General features: G+C 35.3%; 1 protein-coding gene across 5 annotated transcripts in view; it reads right to left on the bottom strand.

The window, feature by feature from the left end:
- Positions 1–770: 770 nt before the first annotated feature.
- Positions 771–15,956, bottom strand: part of CNST (consortin, connexin sorting protein) — a 97,774-nt gene continuing 82,588 nt past the window's right edge. For 4 of the 5 annotated variants that reach the window (XM_074262575.1, XM_074262577.1, XM_074262576.1 and 1 more), the window contains 2 exons: positions 6,656–6,788; positions 771–3,477 (listed from right to left, as the gene is read on the bottom strand). In XM_074262575.1, the coding sequence (XP_074118676.1) occupies positions 3,272–3,477; positions 6,656–6,788 (339 nt within the window). In that variant the 3' untranslated portion in view covers positions 771–3,271. Of the gene's footprint in view, positions 3,478–6,655; positions 6,789–8,585; positions 8,710–15,956 lie in introns of those variants that run through there. The other variant, XM_074262578.1, reaches the window with a different exon arrangement.

The following is a 15,956-nucleotide window of genomic DNA, read 5'->3' as shown; positions in this document are numbered from 1 at the left end:
TTAATTTATTTTTTAAAAAGGAACTACATTAAATATATATATCCCTCTGGTGACACAGCAGGGTCATTTTTGTGACTGGATGAGGCTCAGGAGTAGGTCTGCAGGGACATTGTGGAAGAAAATATGTTCATTTACAAAAAATTATGTTTTATGTATCCCCTTTTTTTGTGTTGCAGCTTGCCCACCCTACATCTTAGGAGAGGAGAGGATAATTCTTCAAAGATTACCAGACTATTGGGGCCTCTGAAGAAAACATTTTAAGAGAGGGAAAAAGAATTTCAAAATTCATATTCTCGTACCTATAACATGTAGAGTACTGGATGGCCTTAAAAATTCATAGAGTAAGATTGTTGATTTGGGATTACTCCAATGACTTAATAGGAAATTAAGCATAAGCAAAATTTGTAAAGCTGATGGGTTCTCCTGTCCAGCCCATCCTACAGCCTGCCTTCATGCTGTCTCCTGCAGAATTCCCATCACTTTCCTTTTATTCCTAGGCAGGGCCTCTTACCTTCCTCAAAACTCACATTGTGGTTCATGTGTTCCCCTCTCCCAGCAAGGTTGAACTTTTTAAAAAGACAATACCTTAAATCTGAAGGAATGGATTTTTTATGACATAATTTCAGGTAGTGCAGCCATAAGTGGAAGAGAGATGCTTGCAAATGGGAACTTTTCAACATCTCACTATGTTGGTGGTCCCCTGGTACTTGTATGAGTCAAAAACTGCTCAGCACCCGAGGGTCCAAATAAATTCTCTCAGACACTTTTCGTTTGTTAAAGATTTTAAATCACAAGCTAGATTTGATGCTTTCAAATACAGTTCTTCAAGAATATTAGATTTGTTACAAATTATCAGTACCTTCAAATGACAGAAAACTTTACACTGTTGAAAAATTAGGTGAAATTTTTCATGTGAGTTAAACAGCCCTTTCATCACTAAGTGGAATTATTCCAAGTCATGCAATAAATGGCTATTAAACTTTTAAAAATTGTCCTAATTTGCTGTGTTGAGATCTTAAGCCTGTCCTTAAGTCAAGGCATCTATGTGCTCTGGCCACACTGTACTGACTTCGCTTTTCCCCACTCAGGGCACATCTTTCTAAGCACCACTTTTTCAATTTTACTGATGCATCTTATTTCTTTTCTCCTCTATTCTTTGTGCAAATTTTCCAATAAATCAATATGCTTAAAGGAAGAAGCCTTATGCTCTAAAGGCAAATACAGCTGATTTCCTGTAGATTCCAACAGTAAGTGACTTGGAAGGAGAGGGGCTTCAGCTGTGTGACTTTGAAAGAGGGAGGAAAACCTTATTTTTATCTTAATGTGGATCTGCCAGACTGCAGGACAAAGAGAGTCTTCTAATTAGAAAGTGAGGGCAAAACATAAGATATCTGGCTATGGCTAATGGCCACTCATTGGAGTTCCTGTGAGCAGCCCTTACTGACAGAACCACATAAGAATTAGTACCATCATCATTTTATATAGAATTTGAGTATAAATTTGATACACAGTGCAACTGAGCTGCTTTTAAAAAATCACCTTGGCTTTTTAATCTTTTAAAATTTATAATAGAACATTAAAATATTTTCTAATAAAATCAGTCTTAAGTATAAGGTTTCATGATCTCAATATCTTATATACTTTCTAAATAAATATCTCTCACCTATAGCTCTTGAAGGTATTACATGGTGACATGATGCAGATAAGTCAAACAGTATTTTTTGGTGAAATCAAACCATCAATTTAAAAATAAACAGTTTAAAAACACTCTGAACTTAAGTTGCAGAAAATCAAAACACAATGGTACAGTTATTGTACATATATCTTTAAAATAACTAAATGCATGCTCAGCAACACTTTACAAAAACAAAATCCCTTAAAAACAAATCTAATCTAAATAAATAAGCAGAAACACAAAGGAAGGTACTGTACCAGCCAGTAACACATAGAAATATAAAATTGATTTCTCCCTTCCTCTTTTAGATGATTTTGACATGAAAATAATGTAAAACAAAGATTATTTTCTGGAAAATTATAATTCTTAAGTTTTATTCTGAAAGTAATGTTTTGCATTAAATAATGTGTAATTGTTGCCTATGATATGAAATGGCAAAGTAAGGCTTCCTAAATGTTAGACAATTGAGCCTCAGAAGGGGATAATTCCATTTTACTATTACTAATTATCTTTTGGGAGGGAAGGGGAACTGAAGTTCACCAATTCCAGAAATGACTGAACCTTTAAAGCTGACAAAATGACTATTAAATGTTCATTATGAATATTCAAATTCATTATATAAAAACGGATTCAAATGTAAAAAAAAAAAAACAAAAAAAAACATAATTTTTTAATACTGAATCATTTATCTCAATGATGTAATCTCACTTGTCCAAAAAAAAAAAAAAAAAAAAAAGAAAAAGAAAAAGTTTGCTTTTAAGATGAGAGGCTGGAACTCACAGCATTCATTCGTAGCATTTATTAGTATGAAAACCATGTCAGAAGCATGTACTGACCATGGGTGAGAAATGGGGGCCTGAGGAGCAGCAGGAACTGTTTGATCTAACTGACTCAGCTAGAAATCAATCATTGTCAACTGCTGCACATAGTTATCAGAGCTTCCATGCCAGAGCCAATTTTCTGAAATTCAATTGTCTACTTCAGGCCATCTATTCCAGAGTTGTATAGTTAAACAATGGTTAAAATGGAAAGAAAATCTGTGCCTGCACAGCAATATTCAAGATAAAAGAATAATGACAATTGTTATTATTCTGTGTTGGGTATTTGCTCATAATAACTGCCTGAGAATAGAGAAAGATGGATGAATACATACACACAACTATTTCACATACGGAAGGTGGACTTTGAAAATATTGATTTGCTAAACCTGGATTACACAGCTCTCGAGTAATTAAAAACACATCAAGACTATAAGGTAATTCCTTTTTGTGACACACACAAGACTTATTGCATGATAGCTGGAAGCAACATCTTTGGACAAACAAATGTAAACTAAAAGTGATCTTTAACCCTTAGCATATCAGGATGGCTAAAAATGGGTGGTTATAGGAATGCTTTGTCCATTTCTATTTGCAGCGACTTGCAGGAAGATACTGATGTGCTCTCACAGACATCAAGATTTGGTCATCCTTCCACCCTCCGGTGCTCGGAGTCTCTGCTGAAGAAGTCTCTGTTGCCCAAGGTATTTCACCGAAAGTGGCAGCGCACGGGACAGAAGCGTTCTCACCACCAGCAGAGCTCAAGGCTGGGATGCTGCTAGGAGAAGGATATCCTGTGTTTAAGCTCTGTTATTCCCTGCAGTAACTTGGAATAATAGAAATCCATGTTGGCCGCAAAGTCAGTACAAACAGGTGATTCGACATCACCAAAGGTACAGTACAGGGCAGTTCCTCCGACGCTGAGAAAAACGGTCACTATGCACAGCAAGACCAGTAAAAGGCAGGAGCCGCCACCAACTTCATCTGTAAGATCATGAAGACAAACCAGAGGTCACGTACAGATCTCCAACATGGAGAAGTCATCAAAGGGAAACCAAAACAGGGCCCTAAGCACCTGCCAGGATGGAAAGAAGCCCGGTCCTCTAGGGAAAGCTTCAGGGCTTCACTAATGTGAACAAAAAAACACTTATATTTCAATGTCTTGCAGCTTATTCAACTTTGAAGATCCCAAATGAATGGCTGGGAGAGGTTCAGAAGTCCCCATGTTCAACCTTATCTTCTTACAGACAAGGAAACCAGGGAGCTGAGGGAGTAACTGACTTGTCTGGGGACACAAGGCTGGCAAACATTTGGGCTGGAGTTCAGACCTAGGGCTTCTGGGACTCCCAATTTAGTGACTTAGATACTACATCATGGTGCCTCTCTGACTCTAGTCAGAGTAGAAATGAATGCTATCACTAGCATTAGATATAGAGACAAAATATATGTGATCTTTGAGAAAAGAAGTCAATCTTACATCCTGCTAGTGCCTACAACATAAAAACAAAAATTAAATAGCCAAAGCCATCCCAGAACTTAAAGCATCCAATTCGACCCCTATACTTGAAAAAACTGAGCCTACATAAAAGGTGGTGACTTGCCCAAGACCACTCTTGGTAAAAATAATGGAGCTGAGACTCTGATCCACGTTCTCTGACTCCAAATCTAAAACTCTTTTAAGGTCAATTTGTCTTGTAGTAATGAAGTTGTGCTTAAAGAGAATCTGAGCATTTTTATATAGACTTTTACTCTATAATTACAAATACTGAGGTAATGAAAATGAATTGAAATAATTTATTAATATTGTGGTTAAAGCTTTGCTTTAGGTAAGAATGCCATTTTTGAATCAAATGAAATGACTGAACTTAGAAATTCCTCTGCTGAAAAAAAAATTATTCAAATAGAAATATGCCTTTTATAAGGCCAGATCATCATTTATTTGTTTTTTTCTTTTTGTTTGTTTGTTTGTCTTTTTTTTGAGGCAATTGGGATTAAGTTACTTGCCCCAGGATCACAGTTAGAAAGTGTTTGTGTCTGAGACCAGCTTTGAACTCTACCTACTATACCATCTAGCTACCCATATATATATATATATATATATATATATATATATATATATATATTTTTTTTTTTAACTAAGGCAATTGGGGTTAAGTGACTTGCCCAGGGTCACACAGCCAGGAAGTGTTAAATGTCTGAGACCAGATTTGAACTCAAGTTCTCCTGAATTCAGGGCTGGTGCTCTATCCACTGCACAACCCAGATGCCCTCCCCAATCCCAGATCACTCTTTGGAAACCTCAGCACAACTATCTTCATACAGTTTAAACTGTTTTTATATATATATATATATATATATATATATATATATATATATATATATATATATATATATATATATATATATATTTTTTTTTTTTTTTTTTTTACTTTATTGATATATGTTTAAAGTGTTCAAGGAGAAAAAGTTTGTCTCTAAGATGTTTGTAGCAAAAACACGAGTTGAACAGAATCTACAGAATGCAGTGATGATATAATCATCCACCAAAATTCCCCCAACCCTTGAGAGTCCTTTAATACTTGTCACTGCAGTTGATCTTCCAGGCAGGCCGGTCAAGAATTGCCATTCCCATTTTACAGATGAGGAAAATGAAGCTCAGGGAAATTAATCAACTTAGCTAAAATTACATACACACCATAAATAGCAAAAATGGGAATGGAACTAAGTGTGGGCCCCATGTGCTTGACATTTGGGCGACTGCCCTCTCATGATGGGAAAGACTGACGGAATGGAGCTTTTTGGTTTTGTTTGTTTCTTTGCATAGAACAGTATAAAGATAGATAAGGATACATGGTCTTTTCTCCATTTTCATGTTTCAGGAAAAAGAAATGGGGAGTTTGGGGAAGAGTGAATTAAGGACATCTCTGAACTAGGCAAAGCCAAGAATGAAGCAAGAGTCAAAGAACTATCAAGAAGGCAGCTTAGTGTGTCCTGGCTCTGGGGTCACCGCTTAGTGGTTCAGATCCTGCTGCTCACTATTTGTGTGACATTTGGCAAGCCATTGCCTTTCAATTACTTCATCTGTAAAGTAAGAGGGTTGAATCAGATGATCTCAAAAGTTTTCTTTTATGTACAAGTCTATATTCTACAGCCAATTAGTAGGTGGGAGGCCTGCTACTTGCTAGAATGACAGAAAGTTCTTGAAATACAGTGGAGAGAATTAGGTTAAGGTGATTAATAACATCTATGGTTTAGTCAAAAGTACTACACTCCTGGATACATTTCTTTAAATCCTACCTAATGTGTGTTACTTATCTAACTTAGAGTGATTAATGAAACAATATTATAAATATTTAAAGTTACACTTTTAAAATAAGACTAAGGTAACAAAATTATGCTTTAACTTTAAGAAACGGGACATACTATTGGTTATCAAGCCTTGACCCTTATGTAACTTTGGTTTATGGAATCACATTACCCAATACCATCCCTGTGCCCAAAGGCAGCTATGAATTGCAGGCACTGTGCTTAGAACGGAAAAATGGGCTTCTACAGGATTGGTCTTGCAAATTCCAACTTACAAAGTTATGGCAAAGCTGATGGCAATTATAAGAATTTTAAATTCCAGAATATTATTCTCCTAATGAATTTTTATCCATTATAGAGTTATCTGAAGAGATGGGGATACTTTAAAAGAGGATCAAGAACTTGGTACCAGGCTTATAATCTATAGATATTCTGAAAAAGTAATAAATAGTAATGAATAATCCTTTTTGAGATGATTCTTTTCTTTTTCCTATGGTGAGCTGTGTGAAAGGAACAAAAGTTCTATTCTAGTAATTTCTAATTACAGGGCAAAAAAAATGTTCAAAACAAAAATGATTTGAAAAAAATTTCTGCACTAAAATCTTCCTTTCATGGCTCAATGTGGAATAACAGTCACCCTAGGTTCTCAAAGGTGATTTCTGTCTGTGCACCACAAATTCTTACATATCCCATAAAGAAGAACAGAGTCAAGCATAGAATAATGATGGGCTGATTTTCTTTACAGTGAAGTATGTAAATCGCTTCCTGGTTGAACAGAATATGTAGGGATAAAATTAGTTGCTAAATTCACATCTCTTTTTAAAAATTTTGTTACTAATCATTATCTGCAACTTACCCTGATCCAAGGAGTCTTCCATTTCTTGGAACCTCACTCGTCTCTTTGATGATTTTTGCTGCATTTGGGAAAGCTGATTTCCTTCACTGTTTCTTTTCTTTAATATAGACACCAATCCCTCTGTTGGAACAACCTGTCAAATTTTAGAAACACCACATCTAAGTATTGCCAAGGAAAACAAATCGATGGATTATATTAATAACACATTTCATTATTCATCAGGGTAGGGGCAAAAAAAAAAAAGTCCATTGTTTACTTTTTTTCCTTAATTACTTTTTAATAATTAATAATATTTGGATGTTGCTGTTTTATAATCCATAAGTAGGAACAAAAACACGGTGTGAAAGACACTGAGTGTTAGTTACTTAAAACTACATATTATGTAATTATATAACTATAATTAGTTATTTATAGCACCAATAATATAGTTCTAGGAAAACCAATAATATAGTTCTAGGAAGGCAAAACTAGAGAGGTGCTTTTTTAAAAAGTAGATTTGGTGATTTTAATGGACAATAAACTTAGTGAGTCAACAATGTGACTTGGGAATCAAAAAAGCTAATGTAGCTAATGCTGCATGAAGACATGGATAATTTCTAGGACTAGTGACATTCCTGATCCACTATGACTGAGACATGCTACTTCTGGAGGTCACATTTTAGAAATCACATTCATGGGTGGTGGACAAATGACCAGGATGATGACAGTTCTTGAGATTGTGCTATATGAAAACTGGGGGGGGGGGAACCCCTGGAAATGTATAGCTTGAAAAAGAAAATTCACGAGCATGAGACTTGTTTCAAGTTTTTGAAATGCTGACACAGATTAGATTTCTGCTGTTTGGCCCCAAAAGTACAACTGGGAATTACTTGGGGGCAGTTGAAAAGAAAGATTCAGATTTGATGTAAAGTAAAACGTCTATTAATCTTAATAAGGATCTTCAAATAAAAGCTGGATTGCTGTTGAGGGGAAACTCATTCAAGTACAAGTTGTAGTAGGTGGCTTTTGAGATCTCTTCTAATGCTGAGATTTTATGTTTAATGGCAATAAAATAGAAGCATAAAAACTTAGCCTTGATTTAGCAATCTTAGAAGCTAGCTGCTTTCAAGGTGATTAATATCTTGTAACATACTGGACAAATAGTCACCTAGTCTCTTCTTGAATTATTTCCAAATGACAGAAAATTCCTCACTCTAAAAGGCAATCTATTCCATTTTTTCATTGGTCCAATTATCAGAAATTCTCTCTTAAACCAAAATCTCCTTCCTTTTATCTTCTATTCTTGATTCTCCTCTCTAAAGTCAAGAAAAATGTCCAATTCATCTTACTTGATAACATTTTAGATATTTCAAGACCATTATTATATTCCAACTCTTCCTCCAGCTAAACATTCCCCAGTTCTTTTAAAGCATCCTTTATGGTTTGGGGTTGCTCTCTTTTGAAATCATTCGAACTTATTAATGTCCTTTCTAAAATATGGTGCTGACAAATAAAAAAAAAAAGACTATAGATGTGGTTTGATGAAGAAAGAGTACATTGGAACTATCACCCTTTTTGTTCTGGACAATGGTTCTATTAATGTAGCTTAAATTGTATTATTTTTGGCAACCACACATTATTGATTCATACAGATATCCTAGTGCACTAAAAATTCCAGATCTTTATTATATGAACTGAAGTCAGAAAGACCCAAGTTCATAATGTTTATATGGGGTTTTCTGAGACAAGAGGTACCAATAAGGATCTTTGTGTATAGTTTAATGAAACCTATTTCTATCTGAGTTTGAGACCACTGCCTCAGGAGTTAGTCTTTCTGAGAAGGTGTGGCTAAAAAAATTCTTTACCTCATCGACAGTGATTAGTTCTCTAGCACTGAACTTGACCAGGCTGGCTTTGAACAAGAGGCACATGATCCATTGCCAGAACTGTACTGAGATTTTTTTTCCAGTTTGGTAGATTGAATTGCCAAGGCTTGAACTCTGTTTTGAGAATTTGGTGTTTCCTTCATGTCACAAAGAGGCACTAGAATAGGACTCTGATGGAAATTTCCTAGTCTTCCACCAAAGGGGGGGAAAAAAAGAAGAAGAAGAAGAAATCACTTTACTTATCAGGGCATTCTTAATGAATCAGTTTTGGCTCTTAGTGTTGCCTTCCTGGCCTATGTGCTCATGTAATTCTTCAATAATCTGTCCTGGAGATTAATCTGTTCTAGGGATTAATAGAGTTGTGTCAATTTGGGCAAATGACTTTACTTTTTTTGGGTTTTAATTTCCTTAATTATAAAATGAGAAATCTGGATTAGGTCACTGTTAAGGTTTCCTCAGAGAGAAGTCTCCAAGACTGAATGACATGTTCTAGTTATGCTCTAGAGGGGATTTCTGTTTTATCAGATGATCTTGGAGGTTCTTTCCAATTCTGTGGTGTCACTGTTTCTGTCAATTGCACTAGTTTACAGTTTTTAGATTCTATTTTGTCTTTTTTTGAAAAATATTTGGATATCTTTCAATTTCTGGAGCTTTTCTTCATTCTTCAGAGATGAATAGCAACCATTCATAATTTTATCTGCATGTTATTTCAATTAATTGCACTACAATTTGCCTATATCTGAAGACTTAAACTTCAAAGACTTAAACTATGGAGACTAAAAGTTAAGAACTGAATCATTTCTTAGGTCTGTTATTTATTAATACCATATAATTTGCCATAAGCAGTGGGTTTATTCTGTAAATTTGTTTGGAGTATAAACTAAAGATATTTTTTAAAAAACTGTTTTTCATAATTTTTCATATTTTTCATAAAATTCAATTCCTTTTAGGCTATATTTCTCATGACACTATTCTTAAAACCTCAGATTGGGGATAACAAAGAAAAGCAAATGCACAGTTTCTGACCTTATGGAGTTTACACATTAACAGAGGGGAGAATAGTGCTGTATTTATGAGATCTTAACAGGGTAGGTGGAAAGGAAATTCAGAGACCTTAGTGTGGGGATGATAGGGACTGGGGAGGAGGGGAGGAATCGGGAACGACCTTTATAGGAAGTGGGATTTGAGATTAGTTTTGAAGTAAAGTAGAGAAACGAGCCTGAGGAATTGAGAAGGGACAGTGCTCAAGACTTGGGAGGAAGGCATAGTCAAGGGGAGGGTAATGAGTAACAACAGCAAGAAGGCTGCACTTACTGGATCCAGAATACGTGCAACGGATTAAAGAATAACAAATGGCAAGGCAGTGATGAGTTTTTTACAAACCAGAGGATTTTATACTTGATCTTGGAAGGTTATAAGGAGTCACTGGAGTTTATTAGGTGGAAGGGGGAGGGAGACAGTAACATGGTCAGATCTCTCTTTTATGAAAATCATTTGGCAGACAAATAGACTGAAGTAGAATGGGTGGAGGTGCAAAGGTAGGGAGACTAAGTAGTTACCACAGTATTTATGGTGTAAGGTGATGGAACCTACATCAGGTTGGCAGTTGTGTGTGTGAAGAGGAAACATATAAGACTACTTATTACTATAAAAGTAGGAATGAGAACTCTTGACAACAGATTGGATAGGAGGTATTTGAATGGGAAAAGGAAAATGCCGTGGAGGTGATATAGGCAAGAGTGACTGGAGAGGTGGTGATGGTACCCTCAATAGTAAGAAAGAAGCCTTGAAGAGGGGATTTTTATTTTTGAAAGATGAATTTCATCTTGGGCACGCTCAGATCCTGTGGGTCATTCAGTTTGAGATGTCCAAAAGTAAGCTGGTAATGTTGATGTTGTATGGCTTCTAGAGGAGACAGCAATGATTTTGAGGCCCTCTGGCCCAAGAATGCTCTTGTTCTAACAATCCTGTCTATCAATAATTGTAGAGGAATATAATGATATTCCTTTCCTTGGATTTTAGGGAAGATGTATTAGTAATCCTAAGGCCCTCTGACCTGAGTGCTATTGTTTTGACAATTTGTCAATGACTGTAAAAGTCCTCTGACCTTGGAATGTAAAATATTTCTTTCTTTAGATTTTAGGGAAGATATGTTAGTGATCCTGAAGTCCTCTGACCTAAGTGCTCTTGTTCTAACAATCTGTCTGTCAATTATTTCAAAGTTTTCTGGTCATAGAATAGTCCTACAAACATTACTGTCAGATAAACTGTTGGTTGGCAATAACCAAATTCCTGAGACTATAGTGAATAAGACCACCCCTAAAACCTATTTGTAAGTCATAAAATTAGCAAATAAGTAACATGAAGCTCTGATCCAACTCTTTTCTATAAATCTATCCCCTTCTCTTAGGACCCTTGCTAATTTCTTTGGGAACTTAGTCCATTGTAATTGGCATTATAATCACAATCAACTTTGCCTCTTGATTGGATATGGGTTCAAGCCTGCAAATTCTTACAACACTGGTCTGTGAACCCAAACTTTTGGGGTCCTTTTCCCCCAACATCAACAATGTGAGAATAAAACTCAAGGGAAAAACTGGAATAAGTTATATAGATCTGGGAATCATCTACACACACATATAAAGAATATTTTAACCCAATAAAGCTAATGACATAGAAGGAAACTAGAGAAGAACTCAGGACTGTTTTGTTTTTGTCTCTGTATCCCCAAAGCCTAAACACAGCACCTGACACAGAATAAGTATTTAATAAATGTTTTGTTTTTTTTTGGGGGGGGGCAGTGGGGGAAGGACAGTCAGTGTTAAGTGACTTGCCCAGGGTCACACAGCTAGTATTTGAGGCCAAATTTGAACTCGGGAAGATGAGTCTTCCTGACTTTAAAATAGGCACTCTATCCACTGCACCACCTACCTGCTTCTTAATAAAAATTTATTAATTAAAAAGTACTTCATTGTTTTTCAAATAAGCTACCTTTCTGAAACCAGTAAATGTAGAAAGCCACAGTTAAAAAGAACAGATAATTAAAAGAACTGTTCAACCATTTTTGCAATTTTACAGACATAAATGAAAGCAGAATAAAAATATTTGGTACTTTTAGCTTGACAACAAAATTAATATATGCCTTTTGGTATCATAATTTCATGCTAGTTATCCAATCTTTAAAACTGCTTCACAAAGTTTCAACATATAAGATTGTCTGTGTCTACCACTATTTTCTTGTAACTATCTGTATGTAGAAAAAGAAAGAAAACATAATTGGAGGAAAAAAAGTAGTATTACTTCTTTAAAGCCTTCATTCCATAATTGCTCAGGCTTTGGAGTCTAAATCAGATTATAGGTGAGAGCAGATTATGTTAAAAATAGAAAACAATCTTCAGCTCTAACCTATTTCTTGAGGCTACTGACAGCAACAACAGTTTAACACTGGCAAATGTGGAATAGTGGAGAGACACTGGATCTTGAAGCTAGGGTTAGGTATTGCTCCCAATACATGCTGACTCACTGACCCTGGAAAAATCACTTAATGTCTTAGTGCTTCAGGAGTTCCCTGTACCAACAGAATCTCAAAGCCAGCTTCTCTTTCCATCTCTATATTGTTTAAGATAACTATACTCCAAAGGATAAAGCTGTTATAAAGAGAATGTTTTTTACCCAATATCATTTTATACTTCTCTGGGTTAATTCAGCTTCTTCATCTGTAAAATGAGAAAATGGACGAGGTGAGAGACCTCTAAGATTTTTTCTATTTCTAAATCCTATGATGCTAACTGGAGATTCTATATCTGACTCAAGATTCTTACTCTTATCAAATTAACTGAAACTAAAGCTAGAGAACTAGATTAAAAGATCCTAGCTAGAAGTTAATTAAGAGAAATGGGCTCAGATTAAAATCTGGGGAAAAAACAACTAGCAGAGTAATATTTTGTTGAAGAGGTTATTATAAATAGTTGTTTCATGCCTTCAGAAGCCTTAAAACTTTGGTTGGAATAGGTAAATAAACCCAAATGCACAAAGTCTGAGTCTGAATCCCAAATTCTCAAGCCTTTATATCTCAGCCACAAGTCCGTATAATACCATCACTTAATAACTCATTTTTTCTCTTATCAGCCTTTTTATGAAATGTATACAAAAATGAGACCATCTAGGTCACAGAATGTAAGTATGAATCCACAAAAGATCAACTGGGAAGACAAAAATGCAGTGGAATAAGGCAAGGAGCTCACTGAACAGAGTGGGAAATAAACACAAAATTCTTGATTGACTAGAATGATACTGATTTTTAGTAAATATAACAATGCATACATAAATTAATGATCTTCAAAATAGTCTCCTTGAGAATATGAATATATATATATATATGATTTAATTATGCTTTTATCAAAAAAATTCTTATAGCTTTTTTTGCTGCAAAGTTATTTTCATAGGTAGTTTATCATACCCACCCATCTACTCACACATTTTCATTACTTTAAAATGATGAGACATTTTTCTTAGGCCCATCATCACTCCTTGTTTCATTCATTACTTCTTGTTTCGCTGTCCCTTTTTTCTTTCCTTTATTTTTTGAGACAATTATGTCAGAAAACCCCAAGGAGAGGAATTTTGTAGGATGAGTGTTTAGGGGAAAAGACTAGAACTTGGAGTGGGGCAGCCTAACCAAAAACACATCAGAAGCATATCAATTAATATAAGTTCATGTACATGCTGCTGATTTGCAGAATATACTTTGAATTAATAAAATGGGTACAAGTGGCTGAACAAATATGAAATGCTAAAATTTGCATTGCCTTAAGGACTACCTATAATATCTATCTTTCATCTGATAGATGAGACACAGAAAACAGGTGGTTTCCAGTGTAAGCTTGTCTTTAATAATGGGCTTTGCATTTGTATAATCTGTTATTTTCAAATCTTAAGGTTCTTAGAACTAAATTACCAAATATAGTCCTCTATTTCAATTCTTTGAAAAATGAGCACACAAAAGTCACTGTCTCCAAAAAAATCAATAAAGATCAGCAACTTATGCCTTTCAAAAAGTATTTCTAATAATATCTTTGTTCTGGGAAATTTAGAGCAGTTCATATCACATTAAGATTTAAGTATAAATATACATGTCTCATAAACAAGAACAGTTTTTCATCCCTTCTAGAGAACATAAGTCCAAACAAAAGAACAAAAATTCCTTTAGAGCAGAAACAATTTAGAGAATTGGGACCACAACTTAGGTTTTTCTGCTTCTACTAAATAGCACGCTGCCTTATTTTCTTATAAGCTAAGAGTGATAGGGCTGAATAGTAAAGAATTCATGAAACCACTTATTTTGTTTTCTAAAATCAAACAAAAGATTCACCTTCAAGAAAGCCTAAGACATTTGATGGGTTACACATGCTTTCAATGTGTTTGCAATCAGCATTCTTGACTTTTTTCTTAATTTTCAGTTTAATTTTTTGTTGCATGTAAATGATAAGCTACTTTAGTTTCCTAACTTGATTACAACTTGGAAGACCCAAAGATTTTGGAGACTATCTTGGTATTTAGTATCATATTGGTAGATGATATCACCATAGATATTCTGGGTGGAAGTGTATTCTTATCATATGCCAAAGAAGGGGTAAGGATGAAAAAAGAGTTCCTGGAGATGTCTCAATAAGCTATGACTACCTAATATCCCTCCAGTTGCTGGTCACAAACCAAAGTATAATTTACACTTTTCTTTCTTAGATCCCTTTAAGTAGGGGATTTGTACATTAATTGAAGTGATAGGATACAACTCGGAAGCAACTGTAACCCTTTGTTTTGAGAATAAGATAAAGTCAAAGCTTTTCCAATTCTTTTCATTTCCCTCCTTCCCTTCCCTTTTCCTTAGCCTTTTCCAGGAGTACGGAATCTCTTATTTAAAAAAAAAACAAAAAAAAACAGGCAGGTGGGTCAACATATAGAAGGAAGAAGAGCTGGCCAAAAAGAGATGCCCAAAGAATAAAGATAAAGGTGTGGAGATACCCTAGTGTTGCCCTTGGAAGAGTCTTGGTGTACAACTTCAAGTTACAAGAATAAAAAGGCAGAATATAATGTATCCAAGTAGGTACCTGAATATTCTTTTTAGCTACATTAGAACCTAAAGCCATAGTTTCTCTAGCTCTTCTCCAAGTCCACATAGCAATACTGTTTAACCATGATTCTGATCCGTGATCTGAGGAAATAAGATGTTGAAAATGCATGCTAAATTAATCTCCAAATAGCTCCCTCCTTACATCAAAAAGGAAAACTACAACAAAGCTTTTCAATGTGTTCCATTGAGAACAAAATAATTTCTCAAACTGCAAATTAATATAATTGTTATTGGTGATGCTCTTTAAATAACTGAAGATGAAAATAAGATCCATCTGGCCTGTTGTACCACAGATGCATAATAAGCAGTCTTTTCAATACTACCCTCTAATATTAAAGACCACCTTAACAAAATTAAATTGTTGCATAAACAAATAAAGCTGTTTTCCAACTTGAAGGGCACAATATAATCCAGTATAATGAGAAGAAAACTCAGACACTGAAGTTAAAATCAAGAGCTTGAAATAGAAAGGAACAGAATACAAATTAGAGGCCTTGTTTTGAGGAATCCCTGAACTTTTGTGAAGCAAGGCTTTGAAGAACTACATAAAAACAAGAAGAAATCCTACAAGATTCACACCTATGATGAGAGAGGACATAAGCTTGGATAAACTCAGCTAGGTTCATTCAGAGACAAGCAGACAGAAGGCTGGAGGCTGAAGGCTGGAGTACAAGCCCTTGGACTCAGACAGATTCATCCCATCTCACATTGCCTTGGTGGCAGGCTCTCCACTGAAACCAACACTCCAGAAGGCATCCAGAAAAGTAGCCGAGCCCCAAGTGAAGGAGATAGGACTTTGAAAGAGATAATAAAGGATTTGTACTTTAACACCTGGCTGCATTTGTGGCGATTACTGAACTGAATGAAGGCTGCTCCCAGAGACCCCAAGAAAACGGAAACAGAGAATACTACAATAAATGTTGGCGGGGATCTGGAAAAAGTGGGAGACTAATGTATTATTGGTAGAATTGTGAACTGATTGTGAACTATTCTGAAGAGCAATTTGGAACTATGTTCAAAGGGCTATTTATTGATGCAGCAATGTCTCCACTGGGTCTGTATTCCAAAGAGATCATAAAAAAGGGAAAAGGACCTACATGTGCAAAAATGTTTGTAGCAGGTCTTTTTGTGGTGTCAAGAAACTGGAAATTATATGCCTTAGTTAGGGAATGGCTAAATAAGTTCTCGAATGTAATGGAATATTACTATTCTATAACAATGATAGCATGATCTGATTTCAGAAAAGCCTGGAAAGACTGATATGAACTGATGCTGAATGAAATGAACAGAATCAAGAGAACATTGT

The sequence above is a fragment of the Sminthopsis crassicaudata genome, chromosome 4 (genome assembly GCF_048593235.1).
Source record: "Sminthopsis crassicaudata isolate SCR6 chromosome 4, ASM4859323v1, whole genome shotgun sequence".
Taxonomy (NCBI): Eukaryota; Metazoa; Chordata; class Mammalia; order Dasyuromorphia; family Dasyuridae; genus Sminthopsis; species Sminthopsis crassicaudata.
This window is presented reverse-complemented; position numbering and strand designations above follow the sequence as displayed.